Raw genomic sequence first — 21,933 nt, forward strand, 5'->3', positions numbered from 1 at the left:
CCCCACCACCACCAGTTGAGTGCACGGGGGTAGGCTCCTCGCCCCTGCCTCCTATCTCCGGCAGGATACGACGGTTCCGATTACAACTTCTTCGGACCACCAGACGGGGCCTACGCCAAAGAGAGACATTACTTTTCTGTTTTATATTCATCAGATTAATGTAATCTTAAATCTCACTCAAGTCTTCAAGTATTCCTGATAGAAGTGTTTTTAAAGAATGTATTAATCCAAATTGGACAAAAAATGAAATAAAACATTTTTTGGAGATATGGCTTACTTAATCATTGTCTCCAATGATTAGAAAGCCATGAACTCCATATATTTTAACATAAAAATATAACACAACTCACCTTTAAGGAACAAGACAAAGACTACTTAAGAATAGGATTGTTTCCAAGTTGCATGTGAATGCATGCATTCATTCCCCAGCAGATAGATGTAAGACCTCTCTAAGGGCAGAAGACAACAAGTATTCCTGTATCTGCACCAGTAATTAGAAGCCCTGTTCTAGGTTCAACCGGTCTGACCATTCTTGAGCAGTATGACTTTAGCTTGTTAGCATGCTGCACCACCTTCCTTTGTTGTTTTTCATGTAAAATATTGTCTGGAACACATCTCGATCCCACACAGTGTCACTCCTGACCCCTTCAGAATATATTTCAGCATAACAAGAAGGCAACATTCTACCTTTCCGGAACCATTAACATTGTTATCAGTCTAGTGTGGTCTGACAGTTCACCCCAACACACTGTCTGCAAATCATCCTCAGCTGTATAATGAGAACAGAAATACAGAGGTATGAAGTGTGGCTGCTCGTTGGCTCGCATATGGAAGAAGACGGTTATGTTTAACAGGTGGAGGTTGACATGAAACACTGACAGAAGAGAAGGAAGTCTATCTGAAGGAGAGGAATGTTTCTAAAATCTATATGGTTTTAACTTCACATTGCAGAAGGTAGAACTTTAAGTAGAAGTTTAAACCTGCTTGACTGGTTTATGTAAATACTACCATCCCTGATTTAAAAAAACAGACTAGACCTTCTATGCTTTTTAAAGCCAGTTTCATGAACCCATGAAACCAAAATTAGAGTTTCTTTAAAGACTTCTACATGTTATCGCATATTCCTAAAAGTTGACAAAGAAAATCTTTAGTAGACATACACATTTAAAATATATATTCTTTCTCTTCTGGTAAAACGGACCACACATTTTGATGACTAATCTTGCACTACACATATTTTTGTCCAATCAAATGCTCTCTAGAATGAGAATGCCCCCCAATGGAGCTCAACAGTACCTGTCCACCTTTTAGACATTCTGGTTCAGGAGGTATTTTACCCCATACATTTTTTCCATAAGGATTTCATAACTAAATTAAAAGAGTTCTAAGCCATGAACTAATCCAACAAGCTCCAAGATGAATCACAACATTACAAATTTTATTATAAAGCAAAAATGTAGTTGAAAATTTGATAAAAAGACAAGGGTAACGTCTTTCATGAGGGAATAAACTATGGTGCCATAAAGCATAAAGTCATATGTCTTGACAGGAAAGGAGGAATGTCTTGATGGGAGAGGATCCAGTGTTCAGTTGCGGGGAATGGCAGGGAGATGTCCCTGACCGCTGCCCCACCACCAGGTGTTCTTTGATCGAAACATCCGTGATAGGTGGCTCCCAGCTGATGACCCAATAGCTGGACAACTAAAGGCAACGGCGGAGGTAATAGGCAGACAATAATACCCAGCAGTTTGCCCATTGCAGGCTTATCTCCACATGAACAAATTTATACCTTGTTATTCCTGACCTATTTGGAGAATGCCAAATGCACTTATTCCAGCATGTATGCTCCCTTGCTATAAAATGGCTCTAATTTAAGGAGACTGAATGGTCAGGGTAATTTTCATATAAAAACATTAAAGCACTCTAACCATTTCTTACATCAAGCTAAAAATGACAGAATAATTTGGTGGGATACATGAGGGCACGCTATTAAACTCAAGCTGGATGTGTGGTGTGGTTTTAATGGCAACTCTGACTCAGGATGAAAAGATGCCCAGTGTGCGGCCATCAATAAAAACGTCTTTCTCCTGCAGTCCTTTCCACCAATTAGAGGCCCTCCGAGGAGACAAACTGTGCTGTGATTTGCAGTGATTGCCTGAGACCGTGGCCTTCAAAAGGCAAAAGAAAGTCAAACAATAGGAAAGAGATTTTTCAAACTGCACAATGACCAACAAAATTAAAGCTGATGTGTTTAATTTATTCTATGTTAACGTTTAATACGCAGATTCAACTATAAGCATTTGTAGGCTAATTTCACCTAAAAGTGTAACAATAGCTCTGTGGCATTATATCAAAACATCTTTCTGTTTGTTTAAGCAGCCTGTCAAATCTGACACTGTAGCATTGTCTCAACCAATGAATGTGAGCTTGGGGTGGGACTATCTGTTTGTACAACCAATAGAAGAAGGGGGGAGTTTTCTGGAATAATTATCTCTCATTTTTACACTGCTCTTTAAAATACTTCATTCTGATTGGTAAATTACAATTTTCTGTACTCACATATTTTGTACAATGTCCGCAAATCTGTATAATGACCATTATCCCAGACAACCAATTTCCAAGATAGCTGTGCTAGTTTAATATCTTATGTATCTCAGCATGATACAATTATTTCAACTCAACTTAACATTTCATTTTTCTATTTAAAAAGTGGTCATCACAATTCTTGGGTGTTTTAGGTGGTTGCCAGGGTTGCTAAGGGGTTCTGAGTAATTTTTTGCATGATGCCTGAGGTTGCTAGGGTTTTGTGGGTGAGTGCTCATGGCTTATATATTTCTAGGTCCCAAGTCAAAAGAGCACAGCCAGCATCAAGTCTTGATGATACTCTAATCCATATATGGCTCGGATCCGTCTTATAATTGAAGTCTACAGGATTTTATTAATCTGTTTTAACATTCGCCAGGTAAAAAATGTGGAATGCGTAGAAAAGTAACATCACGCCTCTCCGTTAATAAGCCACACAATTTGAGGTATCAGTCACATTTATAGCACAAACAGTGTGGGACATTTTATAAACTTAGGGTTTAAGGGTTTATTAAAATCCTTAATACTGAGTTTGAGTAATAGTAAAAGTGGTGCCTTAGGAAGTATTAGTTATTGTTTTGCATGTGCTGATTAAAAAGGAAAACATACACTTTATTATCTTTTTTTAGTAACACTTGTAAATGAAGTGAACAAAAAGCAGGTCTGTTTGTCAACTCATGTTCTGTGGCTGGAACTCAAGAACTCCTGATTAGAGGCAATGGCTCTGTCTGTCGGCCCTTAAACTTAAACTAAATCAAAACAACAGTCAAACGGCAAGAGATGAAAGGAGAGCTATCTCCAGTGAAAAACAGAATATAAACTAAGAAGAAAGAGGTAAAACATAGGAGAAAGAGAGGAGATGAGAGGAGAAAAAAAAGAGTAGAAAGAGAGAAAATAGACAATAGAGAAAATAGAGAAAAATAAAATTTAGACAGAGGAGATGCAAGGAGAAAGAGGAGACAGAGTGAGAAAAAGGAGTAAAGAAAATGAGAGAGGTGAAACAAGAAAAAGTGAAGACAAGAGGAGAAAAAATAATATTAAGAAAGGAGATGTGAGAGCAGACTGGAGATGAAAAGATAAAGGTAAAACAGAGGAGAAAGTGAGGTGATGAGAGGAGAAAAGAAGAGAAGAAAGAAAGGGGACACAAGGAGAAAAACAGAGTAGACAGAGAGGAGACAGAGGTGAAACACAGGAGATGCATGGAGGACAAGAGGAAAAAGAGTATAAGAAGAGACCAAGATAATAGTAGTGAAATAAAGAAGAATGAGTGAAGAGGAGAGGAAAAAATAGAAAGGATACAGAGAAGAGACAGAGGGGAAACAGATTTAACGAGAAAAAGAGGATAAAGAGAGGAGACAGAGATGAGACAGAAGAGAAAGAATAGTTGAGAGGAGAAAAAAAAGATAAGACATTAGGGAGACAGAGGTGAAAGAGATGAGACAAGAGGAGATGCAAGGAGAAAAAGAGGAGACAGAGAAGAGTAGAAGAGGAGAAAGAGAGGAGACAGGTGAAACTTTAGAAAGAGGAGACAAGAGGAGAACATAGAGATTAGACTGGTGAAACAGAGGAGAAAGAGGGGAGATGAGAGGAGAAGAAAAAGAGTAAAAAGGAAGGAAACAGAGATGAAACAGAGTTGAAAGGGAGGAGAAACATTGGAGAACAAGAAAAGAATGAGAGGAGAAAAGGGGAGAAAGAGTGGAAACAGAGAAAACACACACACACACACACACACGCACACACACACACACACACACACACACACACACACACACACACACACACACACACGAACATTTAGCCTGCAGTACAGAATACAATTGAATGCTCATTTACCTATTGTGTATCCTCGTTTCAGATCGCTGCACCGTGGAGTACGGTGCTGGGAATTGGTTGTGTTGTTTTCCTGCACCTCACATGTTGCTGTCTTGGAAACAGGTGGAGAAGATCTGTTTAAGGACAGACTCGGAATGAGACGAGCAGAAAATCCTGTAGAGCCGATGTCCACTGACTGAGACTTTTTCTTCAGCCTGTTCGAAGCAGAACAGAAAACAGAGCTTTAGAGTCTATCATGCTGTTTATTGATAGTTTGCATCAGGTCACACTGACACATTTACAAATTGAGCTACAATTGTCAAACTCCTGCAATATTCCGAAGTGCCATTTGAGATTCATTCAATCAATCAATCAATCAATCAATCAATCAATCAATCAATCAATCAATCAATCAATCAATCAATCAATCAATCAGTCAGTCGGTCTTTCTGTCGTGCATTTTGAACTGCTTAATAATCTCTTGGAAAGACAACATAAAATTATTCTGTCTTTGTGACACCCAACAAAGATGTGCATCGTGTGGGCATGTCATTTACACACCTGTATAAATAAACACATCAGAAAAAAGCCTGGTGCAGTTTTGACAACATGTTGAAGCCAGACCCCAGGTGCAGTCCTCACTTTCCTCTCTCTCTGTCTCTGCCTCAAACCAGCTCAGCAATACATAATACATTCAATCAGCCAGAAGACAAACACTGGTTGACAAGATTACATGGTTAAGGAAGCCCAACAAAAACATGAACTAGATAGACAACATAGAGTGGCAAGTCAACCAGAATTCCAGAGCCAGAGGGTTCACCTCAACCAGCAAAAAAAAACTTATCTTCTGAAAAGACTGGCATTTCTGATCCTCAGCTTATGTTGTGTTTGGGTGCTGGTTCCCCAGCATGGAATGCTGGTGTGCTTTTAAACTAGCTTAACCAGCTTAATCACAAAGACCACGCTGGTCAACAAGCTTCATTAGCTAGGTTTTGCTAGTGAAAAGCATGACGATGCTGGTCCACCAGCTGTACCAGCACCAAACCAGCACAAACCAGCATAAACCAGAATAGACTAGCACGGTAATTGCATGCTGGCTGGTTAAGCTGGTCTTTTCAGCAGGGTTAAATCCCCCATCCTCAAAAATCCTCAAACAGATACTAGGTCTGTTCTAAAACCTTGTGAGCTACCTATGAAGGGGGCATTCTAAGGCTTCATAGACATGCTCCCAATGTGAAGTCTGTTTAAAAAAATACCTTTTTTTTTAAATACTGATACTACTTTCACCACTTGCTCAACTTGTGCTTCTCTGAGCAATTTGCAACTTTGTATAATAGCACTTCTTATTACTGCCTCCTTAGGATTAACTATTTATTTTGTGTTCCTAATTCGCTCTGGATAAAAGCATCTGCTAAATTAATAAATGCAAATGTAAAGGTAAAATCACACTCCACAAAACTCCACATCAAACATGAAATGTGTTCTGATTGTCTTATTGTGCTTGTGTTCCATCACATGCTGTAGCTCTCAGTGTGGACAGAATAATTACTTGTTGCTGAACAGCAAAAACGTATTGAATTATTGAAATATCATTGAATAGTAACAACCATGGCCAGCTTCCAGCAACCATAACACCAGATGTAAACAAAACACCACATGACTTTGGATCTGATTAGGAGAACATATTCACACATAACCTGTATTTTATCCATCAGCACTGGCCGTAGCTGCTCAAATGTTTGTGTAAACAACATTTATAGGGGAGATTCCATGATTCAAAGGTGCAGAGATTTCACTGAATTGTTACAGAATATCTGCCGTAAAACACTGCTTACTTCTGTAGCCATAATTAGAAAATCAGTTTACTAAGTCAGAATAGTATTAGACTAACTGGGGCCCAGGTCAGGACCAGACAGAATGGCTTAAACATCCATCTGCAAGCTGCCTTGAGACATCTCACAGGTCACACAAACTACAACACATAAATCACCTATATGTAATATAGAGACTGTGTCTGTTCCCTGAACTTCCAAATACAAAACCCTAATCATTTATAGCCAGGGCGGGTGTAGCTCAGGTGGTAGAGCGGGTCGGCTGCCAATCGCAGAGTTGGCGGTTCGATTCCTGGCCCACACGACTCCACATGCAGAAGTGTCCTTGGACAAGACACTGAATCCCAAGTTGCTCCCAATGGCAGGCTAGCTCTGCTGCCATTGGTGTATGAGTGTGAGTGTGAATGTTTGGGTGAATGGGACACAGTTTAAAGCGCTTTGGTAACCTCTAAGGTTAAAAAAAAAAAAAGCGCTATATAAGTGCAGACCATTTAGAAAACATTTGACTGATATCAAACTTGAAAATAACAGCAACAAAAAAAAAAAAAAAAAAGAAGATGAACATCATATAAAGGTAGGGCTCCTAAACATTTGATTGCTTTCATCTAAATAATTCAGCTTCTTCCCCCAAGCCATCAGACTCCTCAATACTCAGAGACTGGTTTGATACACGTGTCCTGAGTTGCACTGTAATTACTGTCACTTTATAACTGTCTGCTACCTCAATAACTGCTATGTGCATAGAACATTATCTCATAGTATGTTACGTTTACATTTTTAGAAACTGTCATCTTTTTGCACTACTGAGTACTGGTCGGCGCTGCACTGTCTATTGTCCTGTTCATTGTCAGAAATTTGTTGTACTGTCCTGTACTTTTTGCACATGTTTGCACATGCACTTTATATAGGTATATGTAGGTTTTTTAATATAGGTATTTTATTTCGTTGTGTTGTCTCATGTGGTCCTGTGTTGGTCCTTTGTTGTTTTTATGTAGCACCATGGTCCTGGAGGAACGTTGTCTCGTTTTGCTGTGTACTGTACTAACTGTATATGGTTGAAACGACAATAAAAACCACTTGACTTGACTTGACTAAATTACTAATTGTAAATTTAATTATTACAGATCATAGTTTGATTCACTGTGTTTGACTGAAGCATGGATTAAAACAGATGAATATATTATTTTAAATGAGTCTACTCCCTCAGGTCATTGTTGTAAACAGGAGCCTCATCTGAAGGTTTGAGGAGGAGGTGTTGCTACAATTTACAGTGATATTTTTAGTGTTACTCAAAGGTCTGGATATAAGATTAATTCTTTTGGACTGATAATACTTAATATTGACACTATCAGATATAAATAATTCTTCTTTTGTTCTTGTGACAGTTTATAGACCACCATCCATATTCTGAATTCCTTCGAGAGTTTGCTTTTTGTCAGATCTAGTAGTTGCAGTGGATGGAGCTTTAATCATTGGTAACTTCAACATTGACATATATAACAAAAATTAGAATTTATCGATATTCTCAACTCTGTTGGGGTTAGACAAAATGTGATAGGTCCAACCTATCACCAAAATCATACACTAGATCTAATTTTGTCAAATGGAATTGATGTGGATAAAATAGAGTGATTATATCTCAGATCATTATCTTGTCACTTGTATGCTGTGCTTAGCAAAGGTCACTCAATCAATAAAATTGTATTGTTCAGGTAGAACTATTCTTTCAAATACTAAAGATAGCTTCACTAATAATCTTCTAGATTTATCTCAAATACTCAGTACTCCAAAATGTTCAGAAGAACTTGGTGTTGACAGAAAATATGGATACATTCTTCTCTAGCACTCTAGATAGTGTTGCCCCCTTCTAGTAAAGAAAATTAACAAGAAAACCTCCTCACCATGGTACAATAATCACACACATGCTCTCAAGAGAGCAACTCGGAAAATGGAGCGTGAGTGGAAGAATACAAAATTGGAAATATGCATGCATCTGCCACAGCACCCCAGAAGACAAAAATTATTCCCAATGAGCAACTTCAATCCTTTGCTGTTGTAGGTCAGGAAGAGCTAACAAAATGATCAAAACATCAAAATCAACAACACGTATACTAGATCTAATACAGAATAAACACCTAAAGTGGTGTTTCCTGTAATCACAGAACATAATCTTAATATTATTAACTCCTTACTCCAGCTCCTAACTCATTATCCTTAGGGCATGTCCCAAAAAACTTTAAACTGGAAGTTATCAAATCGCTTATCAAGAAACCACAGCTTGATCCAGGAGAATTGGCTAATTATAGACCAATTTCAAATCTCCCATTTATGTTGAAAATACTAGAAAAGGTAGTGCCCTCCCAACTATGTTAAATTTTACAGAGAAATAGTATATAAGAAGAATTTCAGTCAGGATATAGGCCCGACCATAGTACAGAGACTACACTTATCAGAGTTACAAATGACTTGCTCTTATCATCTGATTGCGGCTGCATTTCTCTTCTAGTTCTCTTTGATTTTAATGCTGCCTTTGACACCATAGATCATGACATTCTCTTGGATGGGCTTGAGAATTATGTTGGCATTTGTGGACAGGCATTAGCTTGGTATAAGTGCTATCTCTCTGACCACTATCACTTTGTCTGTGTAAAAGAGGAACTGTCTAATCAAATTAAAGTTAAGTATGGATTCCCACAGTGATCAGTTTTAGGGCCTATGATTTTCTTCCTATATATATGTGTAAAGGGATTAATGGGAAAGGAGGAGGCGAGAACAGGCTTGACAATATCAATAATATTTTAATATAAAATTGAAACAAAAAGACAAACACACCAAGGTGTTTCATATTTGGCTCCTAAACTCTGGAAGGGTCTTCCTATCAGTGTTCAGAACACTCTCAGTTTAAGCCTAAACTAAATTCTTAGCTATTCAGCCAGACATGCACTTAATTTATCCTTCATTTCACAGTTATGCTGCTTTAGTTTGGTCGAACTGAAAACGCTTATCTTTTTCTTTAGCCCTACTTTAATGTGAATGGCATCTATGCTCATTTTATTCTATATCTTTCCCTTATATCCCGAGGTTACTAGAGTCTGCCAGATCCATCTGTGGTCCTGCCTGATGTCCAACTCCCACTGTGTCACTGAGTGATGATGACCAACTGCAACATATGCCAGCCAGACTTCACTTCAGTCTACTAAGATGGACTACACAGAGGATGAATTGATGCAAACTCAAAGACGTAGGATTCTTCATGAGCCACTGTCTGAAGCATTGGCTCAGGGTGGAGTTTACCAAAATGACCTGCCATAAGCTTCCAGCCGGACTGTGATACTCCTCACTGAATGATACCTATATCAACTTGGTCAAAGGAGGGACAACTACAATTAACCATTAGCAAAAGCCTTCATCAGCCAAAAATCAGAAGACAATGTATCTACGTGTATTCCTCAGTTAATTTGGGATGACTTCAAAGACTTTAACACTAAATATTATAGTTCATAAAAAATCATTTTGGTTAACCATTGACCCACAAAACTTACTTAGTTTACTATTTTTAACCACTAATAGTTCTAAACAAATAACTAATAATGGCATTATATTCATTCATTTTCTGTTATAGCATAATTTCATGTACAGCTGCTTTGAAACAAAGCCTATTGTGAAAAGTGCTATACAAATAAATTTGACTTGACATGTAAGAGGTGACTGGAGACATGTACAATCTCACAACAACATGTCAGTAATACTTATGTATTGTTTCACACACACACACACACACACACACACACACACACACACACACACACACACACACACACACACACACACACACACAAACAAAAGGAGACTATTACAATTTTTATTGCATAATTTTCATGATAATTAATCACATTTTCCTCTCAAATTCTCATCAATAATGCATAATACAAAGGTTTTTTTACTCCCATTTAAATTTTTCCGGAATGGTGATTCTCTTCACTTTAATGCATCATTTTTTCAAAACATTTATTCAAAACATTTTCAACACTCTTATTTTAAATTTTGTGTCTCAATTAAATTATATTTTCACACCTTTTGCATAATTTGGCAAAAATTACTGCTTGATCAGAAATTATGCCCAATAGAAATACTTTGCTCACAACTGATATTTACCTTGAATTTTCCTTGCTTTCTTGAAACATGACATGTCTCATATTTTATCTCAAGCATATTCTTTACTGACAATTTTGTTGATTTTTTAAACAAGTATGCTAATTTTTAAAAAAACGTATATTTTAAATGTATTATTATTTTTTTTTTTTATATATATAAATTATATATATATATCTGCCTCCTTTTGACTTGCTAAGGATAATTTCATTGCTAACATTTTGTGTCATAATTAAACAATTTCTTCACGCCTTTAGCATAATTTGGCAAAATTACTGCTTGATGAGAAATTATGACCAATAGAAATACTCACAAGTGATATTTGCGCCACATGACTGTGATGGAGAGAAAAGTGTTTCTGAAAACAAAATTGTTTCACTGCTTTTTTTAATTTTAAAGAAATAATAATACAATACTTTTCTGCACTACTAATGCCAACATTTATTTTTTTCTTCTTCTTCTTAATCTTTTAGTTAGACTTTGATGCTATTTTTATTTTTTTTTATTTTGTCTCGGGACATTTTTTTTTACTTTAAGCCCCAGAACAAATATCAACATGACTTTGAAAAAAGTAATTGAAAACATGCTCTACATTGAAGAGTTATATTAAAGCAACTTTGTAATATATTTTTTAATAATTCAATAGATCTGAAAAATGTCACGTCATCCTGGAATCATCTATTGAATATCTTGGATGCACTGTCACTTTGGTTAAAATTTTCTGCCAAATGCATAAATGTAATGTAATATTATTTTCTTCTTCTGATTTTAGGGTACAGCATTATCTGGTTATATTTCTGACAGGCTTTATGAGGTTCACCACAAACACCTCTCTCTCTTTATCTGTCAACCCAAAGAACCACATTGAATATCCTCACTCACGGGAAGTAGGGCAAATCGGCAGGAAACCAGGGTGGTGGGAAATTGCAGAAAGATTAACCGCTTTGGCAGGCGGTTGATGCTGAGCGTGGCTCCTCTTTATCGTGGCCAACAGAGTACGACTGGGACACAGTGGGTGGGAGCTGAAGGAGGTGTGTGTACGTGTGTGTGTGTGTATCCGTACTGTATATTTGAGCAAACGGTGGGTTCACACATCCTCCGATAACATGGCCACGTCTCTTCCATGAGAAACAGCAGACACTCTGTGTAGAAAATAAAGTTATACGACAATTTATTTCCATTAATAAGGTCATAATATGCTGAGGTTATTGCTGCTTCAAGGACAACAGCGGGCAGTTACATGCACTTCATCTTTATCAGCACACTTGGTTGTGATTGGTTAATGTTGAGTACACCTATATACACAGAATGGCAAAAGGCCCGGCAGTTTATTAACGCTTTCCTTTATTAAGTTAATTTATTGCGTTTACTTGCATGTAGACATATAAATTGTAGTGTACTATAGGTTCGGTTTAAATATTTTTGATTTGCTTTTGTGTATTTTCAATAATATATTAATTATATTATATTATATATAATAATTATTTTAGTGTTGATTTGCACACAGCTCAGCGTGAGCCGTGCGTCAAAAATAGGCTCAACACCTAAACTATCCGCTCACTGCCATGACTGTGACTCTCCTGGGATGCATCACCTCACGACTCACAATTGCAGTGTAAACAGTGTAATCTGTTAATATGGGCACCGAAACTAAAATACGCCTTTCACGCCCCGCTCACAGAGGATGTGTGAACCCGGCATAATTTGTACAGAGGAAGATCTGCAATTTCCTCCTCCTCCTCCTCTTGTTCCATACAGATAGAGCCGCTTTGACAGACATGCGGAGATTAAGCGGCATACAGGGAATTTGGGCAAAACCAAAGCAATCTTATCTCACACAGAATTATGGATTTGAGCCCAGCGAAATTGTGCACAGGAAACCAAACATCTTGGTGTGAAAAGTTTGACGGCACATTTGATGCAACGTTCCTCAAAGGCAAATATGACAGATACTCTCGGGTGCTATTAGCATGACCAGACTCCAAGCACTGAAACTAAATGAGATGAGAAAGACGACATGTGGCTCCATTGGGTCCTTGTGGCAGTTTACGACATGACTCTTATAAGAGAGTTATGGGACATTGGCCTTGATAGTCCTTGGGTTTTCAAATGCCTGACATCTTAATCGAGTCAATGGAGGAGAGGGTTATAATACTGCCTGAGACGGCCTAACAGCATGAATGTGAAACAGTGGTTCATCAGATTTAAATCAGATTTACTCTTCATGAAAAAAACCATCAACGATGAGCTGCTCAAAGAGATCAGACTGAAAGATCCAAACTGTGTTTGAACCATAATTGATTTCAGTTTGTAACTGTTTACTTGTATTGGAGTTTTCCAGTTTGGGAGTTTCTTCCCTCAGTCACACAGATTGTTTTATTTAGTTATGAGCCTAATGGAAAGCCAAAACACTTTTTACACACTCTAAAAGTGTGACAAAGAGTGGAGATCAATGTTGATTGAACACAGGGATGTGAATAAAATGACATGGTGTAGCCACTTCAGAAATGTTTCTTGAGAATAGTTATTGTGCATTCACGACCCAGGAATCTCTGATGAACATTTTGAAACAACATCATGTTAAACCACAACTGCATTGAAATGAAATGGTTTTGCATAAAACAGGTAAAGTAATAAACAAATAACTTTCCATAGTGATGTGAAATAAACACCATCTGCACTGGAGTAAACAGCTCCAGGCTTGAACAAACGTTTGGTCAGAGCCACATTAAAATTCACAGCATTGAGGTGTAAATCCAGAGGCTAGAGACATTTTTCTAGTTTCTGTTTTATTAGATTTATAAGAGTCACTTTGTTCAACCTCAGGAAACTGACAAATATTTCCTGTTGTTTTAAACAGCATCATAAGACAGGCAGGGCCCTAATGTGACTTCCTGTTGTTTTTAAGGTCACTAAGGGACAAAACACGAAGGCAATGACTCACACCCCCAACATGATCACACAGGAAGTTGACATGTTGTTTCAGAGAATTCCAGTACCCTAGGATTGGACATATTATGCCGACTCGATGACAAGCGCCAGCTCCAATCAGAAATGTTCATGTTTACCTTCCTTTGTGGTGTGACCAGATGTGCGTTGCGTCAGTAGCATGGGAGACCTGGGATCAGACACCATGTTGAAACCAGGAAGTAATTACTTTCACATAATCAGTAATGAGTACGATTCAGAGGTTGCATTTGTCCCTCTAACGTACATTTTTTATTCCATTGATGGTTAGGTTTAGGTTTGAATGTAGTCTTTATAGCTGAAAACAACTCGCTTCACAACTCACTTTTGGCGCCCTTCTGTGGACATTTTACATGGAAAATGGAGCTCACACATTCACTTTCACATCTTAAGTGGAGATTTAGAGTAAAAAAAACCTTAAATATTGTTCTGTTTCTCACCCACACCTATATACTATATATTACCCTTCTGAAGACATGGATTTTACCACTGGAGTCATATGGATTACTTTAATGTTTCCTTCAAAGGTCAAGTCAAGTCATTTTTATTTGGATAGTGCTTTTCACAACACACATCGTTTCAAAGCAGCTTTACAGGAAATCATACATTAACAAATAAAAAATGAATAAATGAAACTGTAATATGTATAATGTCTTACAGTGATTATTGTATACAATGATCAAAGGTCTGATCACAATTCACGTCCTTTGTATGGACCTACAGAACAAAGATATTCTTGTAAAAATCTTTGGTTTGTGTTCTGCTGAAGAAAGAAAGTCATACACATCAGGGATGGCATGAGGGTGTAAATGATGAGAGAATTTTCCTTTTGGGTGAACAATCCCTTTAAGAAATTCAACCTACTGTTACACTGTGAGATCTGTCTGCACATCAAAAGCCTAACCTTAAGCAAAATGTTACTGTCATTTCAAGCATAGTATGGGTTTTATATATACTGTGGAGACCAATATAAACCACAGAACTAGGATCCAAAATTGAATTTGAGCTTAAAAAAAAAATAATCAGGAGTCAAGTGACACTATGCGAGAGTTGATTGCGAGTTAATTTTGACCCATTAATGAAAATGTTCTCATGTGATGTGGATAGGTGGGCTTCTTTACATTTGTCTATGGCAGGGAAGGTCAATGTTATAAAAATGAATTGTATCCCCGAATTCAATTATCTACTACAGTCTCTCCATCTATAAGTCTCCTTTTCTTATATTAAACAATTTGATAGAATATCTAATTCTTTTATTTCTGTAAGTTATATAGACCAACTGTCAAAAGAGGCTTGGCCACCCAAAAATTACATTTTATTACTATGCTTTTAGTCTCAGACACCAGGCTCATTGGTCTATTCCACCTGAGAGAGCCCCTCCTTGGTACTACATTGAACAAGCAGCCTTTTCCCCTAATCTCACCATTGCAAAATCTTTCTATCAATCTGCCTAGAGAAGTAAAAATGCATCCAATTATTTCACACTTACATTTAGTACGGTTTCCCATATGTTCAATTTTGATAGTCATCTAAATGTTTCCTCAAGCATATAGCTGAACCCCAAATTGTGTATTAACATGTCCCCCATTTGTTGGAAAGAATGTATGGAGAGGGGTGTTGCTACAATTGGTAACCTTCATGAAAGGCATAGTACACAGCCCCTAAAGCTGCAGACACCCTCTGTATGGTGCTCACGGCCTTTGAAAAGGGGCATGAAGCATCAGTGTATTATTCATCATTGATTCAGAGTCTTGGTGACGGGGCCTTAACAGCGCTTAAGAGGTAATGGGAAAGAAATTTTAACTTGGTATTGGAGGATACAGATTGGGAAAGTATACAAAAAGTTATAAAACTATGTCTATCAATGCAAGGGTACGCCTTATTCAGTTTAAGATTTTGCATAGTTTCTTCTGGACTCCCTCTAGATTGTTTAGGCTAGTGTTAAAAGCACACCTACCAGCTGGTGATGTCAGTTGGAGGATGAAGACATAGCCCATGCTCTGTGATTTTGTACTAAGAGTCAAGATTTCTGAGTAAGAGTACAGAAGTTTATCAGTGAGGTTTTAGATACTCAAATGACATTCTGCCCCAGACAGTGTATATTGGCTGATGGGGCGGTTTTTAAAGTAGGTGACAAATATACAAAAAGCTCAGTCCAAACTAGTGGAGTAAAACTAGTAATGATTGGCAGATATATCATTCATAGAGGAAGTCAATTGATGCATCCTCATTTCAAGAATAGTTCACTGAATTGGGCAGGGTGGCAGCATTTGAAAAGATGTCATATAAGCAGCTTGGCAGATTGGACACGTATGGTAAGAAATGGGACGGGTATTTTCTCCTTTGTGGAGAAAGACAAAATTGTGGTAGTAATTGTGGATTCTGTTCTTTGTGGAATTCTTTCTTTTCTCTCTGTTTGTTGATTTTTATCATTTTGATTTTCTCCCAAAAAAAACAAATTGTTTGTTTATACAGTATGTGTGCATTGTGTAATTTAGGTTTTGACCACAGGGATGTTTGTTGAGGGGCAGAGTGGTGTTGGGGAGGGGGACATAATGGGGGTTAAAGTTGATTCCGTATATATATACAGTATATATTTGTTTATTCATTTATTTTTATACAAGAATCAATAAAAAGTGTTAACAAAAAAAAAAATAAAAATAAAAAAATAAACAAAGTTTAAGCATTTGAAACATGACTTATGACTTAAAATGACTAAGAAATATACACTAAAAACTTCTGCACTAATTAACAGTTGACAGCTGCTTGTTAATGTCAGCTGCTTTCATTAAAGCCAAAGGGAAACATACCAAAGTCATTCTGAAATTCACGTTAAAGGGATAGTTCACCCAAAAATGAAAAATTCTCTCATAATTTTCTAACCCTCATGCCACCCCAGTTGTGTTTGACTTTCTTTGTTCTGCAGAACACAAATTATGATTTGTAGAAGAATATTTCAGCTCTGTAGGTCCATATTTTGCAAGTGAATTGGCGCCAAATTTTGATGCTCCAAAAAGCACAAAAGCAGCATAAAAGTAATCCATGTGACTCCAGTGTTTTAATCCATATCTTCAGAAGTGATGTGAGTGTGGCTGATGTTACATGCCCCTGCTCTCTTTTTTGTTTTCCCTTTGTGTGAGGCTGCCAATTGGATGAGGGCGGAGTCTGGGATCTGGCAACACCTGAACTCTGACTGTTTAAGAGTGTTGGCTGCACTGCGTGGGTGACTGCTGCACCATGAAACCTGCTCCTGTGTTTGTTTGATGGTATTTATATGTCTTTTTTTTTCTTTAAAAGGATGGTGAGTTTACCCTTTGTTTATTTATAGTAGCTTACATAGTAAGAGTAGGTAAGAAAGTTCCATGTTTGTTTTGTTTTTCAGGAGTTAGGAAGGTTTCTTAACTCTAGTTACATTACAGTTTAATTCAGTCAGCTCACTATCCTTGTTTAAGTTTTTGCATATGTTACATTTATTGTTGGCTTTGAATTTTTTATTTGTAAATAAACTTCTTTTTTCTTGAATCACCAAAAGAATATGAACGTTAAAGTGGTGATTGACTGAGCAGGGAGGAAAATTTATAGTAAAAAAGGACTTAAATACTGGGATATTTTCTTTGATAATTGTGTGAATGCAAATGTATAACACATAACACAGGTAATGCTAAAAGCACAAGAAACATTAAGATATACACAAAGTATGGGCTACAAAAGATATGAAGAGATGTCTAAGGGAAAAAGGGAATGCATTTACTCAAGGTCATATGGTTTTATTTAGAGTGAAAAGACATGACTTGAGGGCATTTATTAAAAGATCTAGGTTATAGAGCAAAGATGGAAAAGCAGTTCAATTCAGGCAATGATAAAAAGCTTGGAATAATCTCAATGTCATGATGGCCAGAGATGTAAAGTAACGGCAAAGCATTCCTTTGTATAACATCACTTTTGCCAATGAATTGAATCAGTGGCAGATGATTATATATGTACATTGGAGCCAGTTTTGTTAAAATTAGGCCAAACAAGGCCTCAGGTCCTGATGGCCTAAGGGGGAGGGTCCTGAAGGGCATCCGGTATCAGTTGAAACAGATAACAATTTGAATTTCTCTACAAATACAGACCCTATATATAAGAAGGCAATGCAAAGACTGAACATTCTAAGGAAGCTGAGTAGTTTTTATGTAAGCAAAGATGTTCTTGAAATGGTCTATATAAGTCTTGTAGAGAGTATCCTGAAGCACAACATTACATGTTGGCATGGAAATCTAGGGGTCAGTAACAAGAATAAATAAACTAGAATAGTGAATATAGCAAGTAAATCACTGGAAGACATCAGAGACAGAAATATATAAAACAGGCTAGAAGGAAAGCAGCACGGATAGTGAATGATCCGTCACATCCTCTGTTTAATGAATTTGAAAAATTGCCATCAGGAAGACGCTATGAAGAGCGCACAGAGCCACTAAGAATGCTTTTAATAGATCTTTTATTCCATCTGCAATTGTGTTATTGAACAATTAATTGCATATTGGTGAACTGAGGTTTTCATTTTTATTTCTCTCTCTCTCTGTTGTCTAAGCATTAGCTGTTGCTGATGGTATTAGTTGAAAAAAGAGAGATTTGTGTGTTTTTTGAGATAAAGTTTACATATTTGAGACACAGAGATGGAGTTAAAGGGATAGTTCAACCAAAACAAAACAAAATACAAAATGAATGTTAGGCAAAATAAAAGCTTCAGTAGCCATTCACTTTCATTGTATGGAAAAAAGATCCAAAGAAAGTGAATGGTGACTGAGGCTAACGTTCTCTTTTTGTGTTCACAATTGTTCTCCAATTGCCTCCACTGAATGAGATGATACATTAATAGCCTGCTTATTTGATGCTAACAGACTTTGACGGAAATTAAATATGTTTATCAAAATTAACCTTACTTTTTTTTTTTTTTTTCTAACCCTGATTTTGTGTACAGGCTTAGAGCTATTTTAGTTATCCAGTGAAGAGAAGTATTGTTATTTGTTTAATATTACCCATCAATTATGAAGGGAGGGGTGGGGGTGCCCGTTTTCATGGTTTGGGACATGGGCTGTTCATGACCCTGTATCGTGCTGTATGTATATGCGAATATTCATTGTGTACTATAACTTTGCACAGCATGTGAATGAACTACCTGGATAAGCTACAGCAGTACATTTGACAAGGTATACAGAAAACAATCAGAGCACAATGCATACTGCAATGCGCTCAACTTTATTTTTCTCAGTGTGAAAAATGAACAGTAGGTATTATCATTTGCAGTTTTTAACATCACTTTATTAAATCATTATTTGACCGGACTACTACGAGTCAAGACATTTATACACACAACTGGATGAAAATCCAAAATAACCGTATGCATCTCTGGGATGACAATTGGACATCACTCACTGAGTTAAAGAAGTAACAGCAGTATAATACTGTTATAAAATGTATTGTAGGCACTTGGTAAAATTGTTGCATAGTCAGCATATCTTCAAAAATAATGCCATTAATGGTTTTTATTTATCAATTAACGTTATAAAAAGCCGAGAAAATATAAAAAAAAGCTAAATCAATATTTGGTGTGACCACCTTTGCCTTCAAAACAGCACCAATTCTCCTAGGTACACCTGGACACAGTTTTCCTTGGTTGTTGGCAGATAGGATGTTCCAAGCTTCTTGGAGAATTTGACACAGTTATTCTATCTATTTCGGCTGTCTCAATTGCTTCTGTCTCTTCTTGTAATCTCAGACTGACTCAATATTCAGTGAGGGGCTCTGTGGGGAACATATCATCTGTTGCCCTGTTCTTCTATCCTATTCTATTTGCAAAAGAAATGTTTGGGAGTCTAAAATGTACATTTCCTTTTGACACACTAAAGCTGAAAATATAAATAACCATCTTAAGACAAATGTTTTTGCAAAGCATCTTATTAAGACTTTTGCACAGTACTGTATGTAGAAGGCATTATGCAGGGTTGGGGAGTAACGGAATACATGTAACGGGATTATGTATTTAAAATACAAAATATAAGTAACTGTATTCCACTACAGTTAAAATTTAAATTATTGGTAATTAGAATTCAGTTACATTCAAAAAGTATTTTGATTACTGAAGAGATTACTTTGCATTTTATTGTCATTTGTTTCATTTAATTTTTAGTGCTTTCGGATAGAAAACATTTATACATATAAATGATGTGATCCAAAGTGCATTTGAACAGCGGCGAAACACTTTCTTACGATGCGTTACATTCATATGAGCAGAAAGAGTTTGAATTAAGTTTGGAGCAGAAGAAATAGAAATAAACCTTGTGCAAATTGTCAGCATTACACTAAGTTAAAATGCTATTTCTAGCCATTTTACACGCACATGCTACCAGGCACGCTAGTTTTTTTTATCAAGAAAATTCACGTTGGATAATAATTTCCTTTTTCTAGTAAGACAAAATCATATTCTTGACAATAATTTTTGTATTTTTTTCTTGTAAAAATATCTAAAAACACTTTAAACAAGATCAGTTTGATTAATCTTGTTTTAGAAACAACACTGCATAAGATATTTAGGTTTTTCAGAGAATGTATTTTTAACATGTGCATTTTGTCTTACTGTAATGGCAGAATTTTTATAGTCAAAACAAGTAAAAAAAATCTACCAATGCTGAAAAAGTAATCCAAAGTATTTAGAATACATTACTTACCTTGAGTAATCTAACATAATCTGTTTCAAATGACATTTTACAGCATATATTCTGTAATCTGTAGTGGAATACATTTCAAAACTAACCCTCCCAACCCTGGCCGTATGCTGTGTATATTGCGCAATATGCTCTGCAGTATGCTAGTATTCTATAGCCCTTATATATCTGAGAATACTGGATACAGCATGTGGCAAATGTGGCAAACTAAGTAGTATTCGCTTTACTAAGCATAAAATATTACTATATGACATATTATGGCTGAATCTCTCTTGATACTGCTTTTGTGCTTCTAACTGAATCAACCATAAAACACTGAAAAAATAATACATTCCACACTGCAGACACAAACACATTGTTAGGATTCCAGCTGGAATTGAATAATTCATTCCCCGTTTACCAACATGTACCAGCAACGCAGGACAGTTTAGTGTTTGTCAGGGTGCCTCCGTAAATCAACAACAAGCAGAGGTGCTGCTATTCCTTTTCCTAAATATATTAATATCTCTGAATCACGGCCCGCAGACAAGAGCTGATAACAGAGGAGTTATGAAGAGCTTGAAAGAAATCTGCCAATGTCATTACCCCGCTCAATGTGACTCTGGGGCAAATTTCTCCCTCGCTGAACCACTATGCAGCTGTCAAATTTTGTGTTAGTTACAAATCCACACGCGCACACACACACACACACACACACACACACACACACACACACACACACACACACACACACACACACACACACACACACACACACACACAGTTTACTGCAGTCTTTCAATAACTCTACAGCTGCTAGCCACACTTTTGCTCTCTCTCCCTCTCATTGGTGGAGACAGAGAGTGAGAACAAATATGATTGGAGGAGAACACTGATGATTTCAGCATGCAACTTCAGTCGCTGCAGGACAGAGGAGAAGAAAGAATTCCTGAAGCATGTCAACACTACAACTGATCTCTAACTTAATTTAACATCACAATACTTAACAAGAAATGACTATAAAATACACCTCTTGCACAGATGGTTTTAACCATCTTAGGTGGATAAAACATTATTTCCCCATGTTTTTGGCATTCCAGTACAATGCGACTATATCTCAATCTCTCTGCCTGTTGTGATTTAGTGGGAGCAGGTTTGATGCAAGATGGGGTCGGGCCACAAAATAATCAGGTCAGGCTCATTTGTTTTAATGCATACTGTAATGAGCTCAGGGACACAGCCCAAATTTCGCTTACAACAAACAGGTTTGGAAAGACATGAGGGCGAGTAAACCATTTTTGGGTGAACTATCCCTTTAAACACATAGAAATATACCTTTTTGTGATATATATGCAGCGTCAGATGGCCTCTTTGTTACTTGCGCCAATGACTCAGGCAACACATTGGGACTGGGGAAAATAGTTTGTCTCAGCACACTGAATTCAAGCAACTGCCCAACACAGAGACAAGCAGCATATATTTGGTGCCAGTATACTACTCATAGTTGTGATCTCTCTGAGCTGAAGCCAGTTCTACCCTCGCAAGACATCTGCTTCGTCTGGCAGGGACCAGTGATGGAAACAGGGCACATCTGTGCAGGCTCAGATCTCTTGCACTGGGGAAAGAGCTCACAGAGGAGGATGTGTTTATGAAACATTTGCTGCTTAAAAGCTCTGAGCTTGGAGCGAGAGACATCAGTAGCCTCATGAAGAGATCTGAAAGGATTCATGGCTTTTAATTGGCTCATTTGGCCGGTCTGTTTCTTCAGATGGCGGTCTAGGCTCATGCTGCATTTCAGTGGACTGACCCGTGGATTTTCACATGTTCAACTCAACACCTACCCTCCACCAGTCGGTCTGTGCTGGCACTGGGCAGCTGGCATGATAACGTCACCCTTCCAT

The 21,933-nt window shown here is 37.2% G+C and overlaps 1 protein-coding gene across 4 annotated transcripts in view; it reads right to left on the reverse strand.

Annotated features, from left to right (window-relative positions):
• oxr1a (oxidation resistance 1a) overlaps window positions 1–21,933 on the reverse strand; it is a 188,405-nt gene that overhangs the window by 112,588 nt on the left and 53,884 nt on the right. For all 4 annotated transcript variants that reach the window (XM_052146833.1, XM_052146835.1, XM_052146836.1 and 1 more), the window contains one exon: window positions 4,417–4,610. In XM_052146833.1, the coding sequence (XP_052002793.1) occupies window positions 4,417–4,610 (194 nt within the window). The remainder of the gene's footprint in view (window positions 1–4,416; window positions 4,611–21,933) is intronic.

Source organism: Xyrauchen texanus, chromosome 17, assembly GCF_025860055.1.
Source record: "Xyrauchen texanus isolate HMW12.3.18 chromosome 17, RBS_HiC_50CHRs, whole genome shotgun sequence".
In the NCBI taxonomy this organism is placed as follows: Eukaryota; Metazoa; Chordata; class Actinopteri; order Cypriniformes; family Catostomidae; genus Xyrauchen; species Xyrauchen texanus.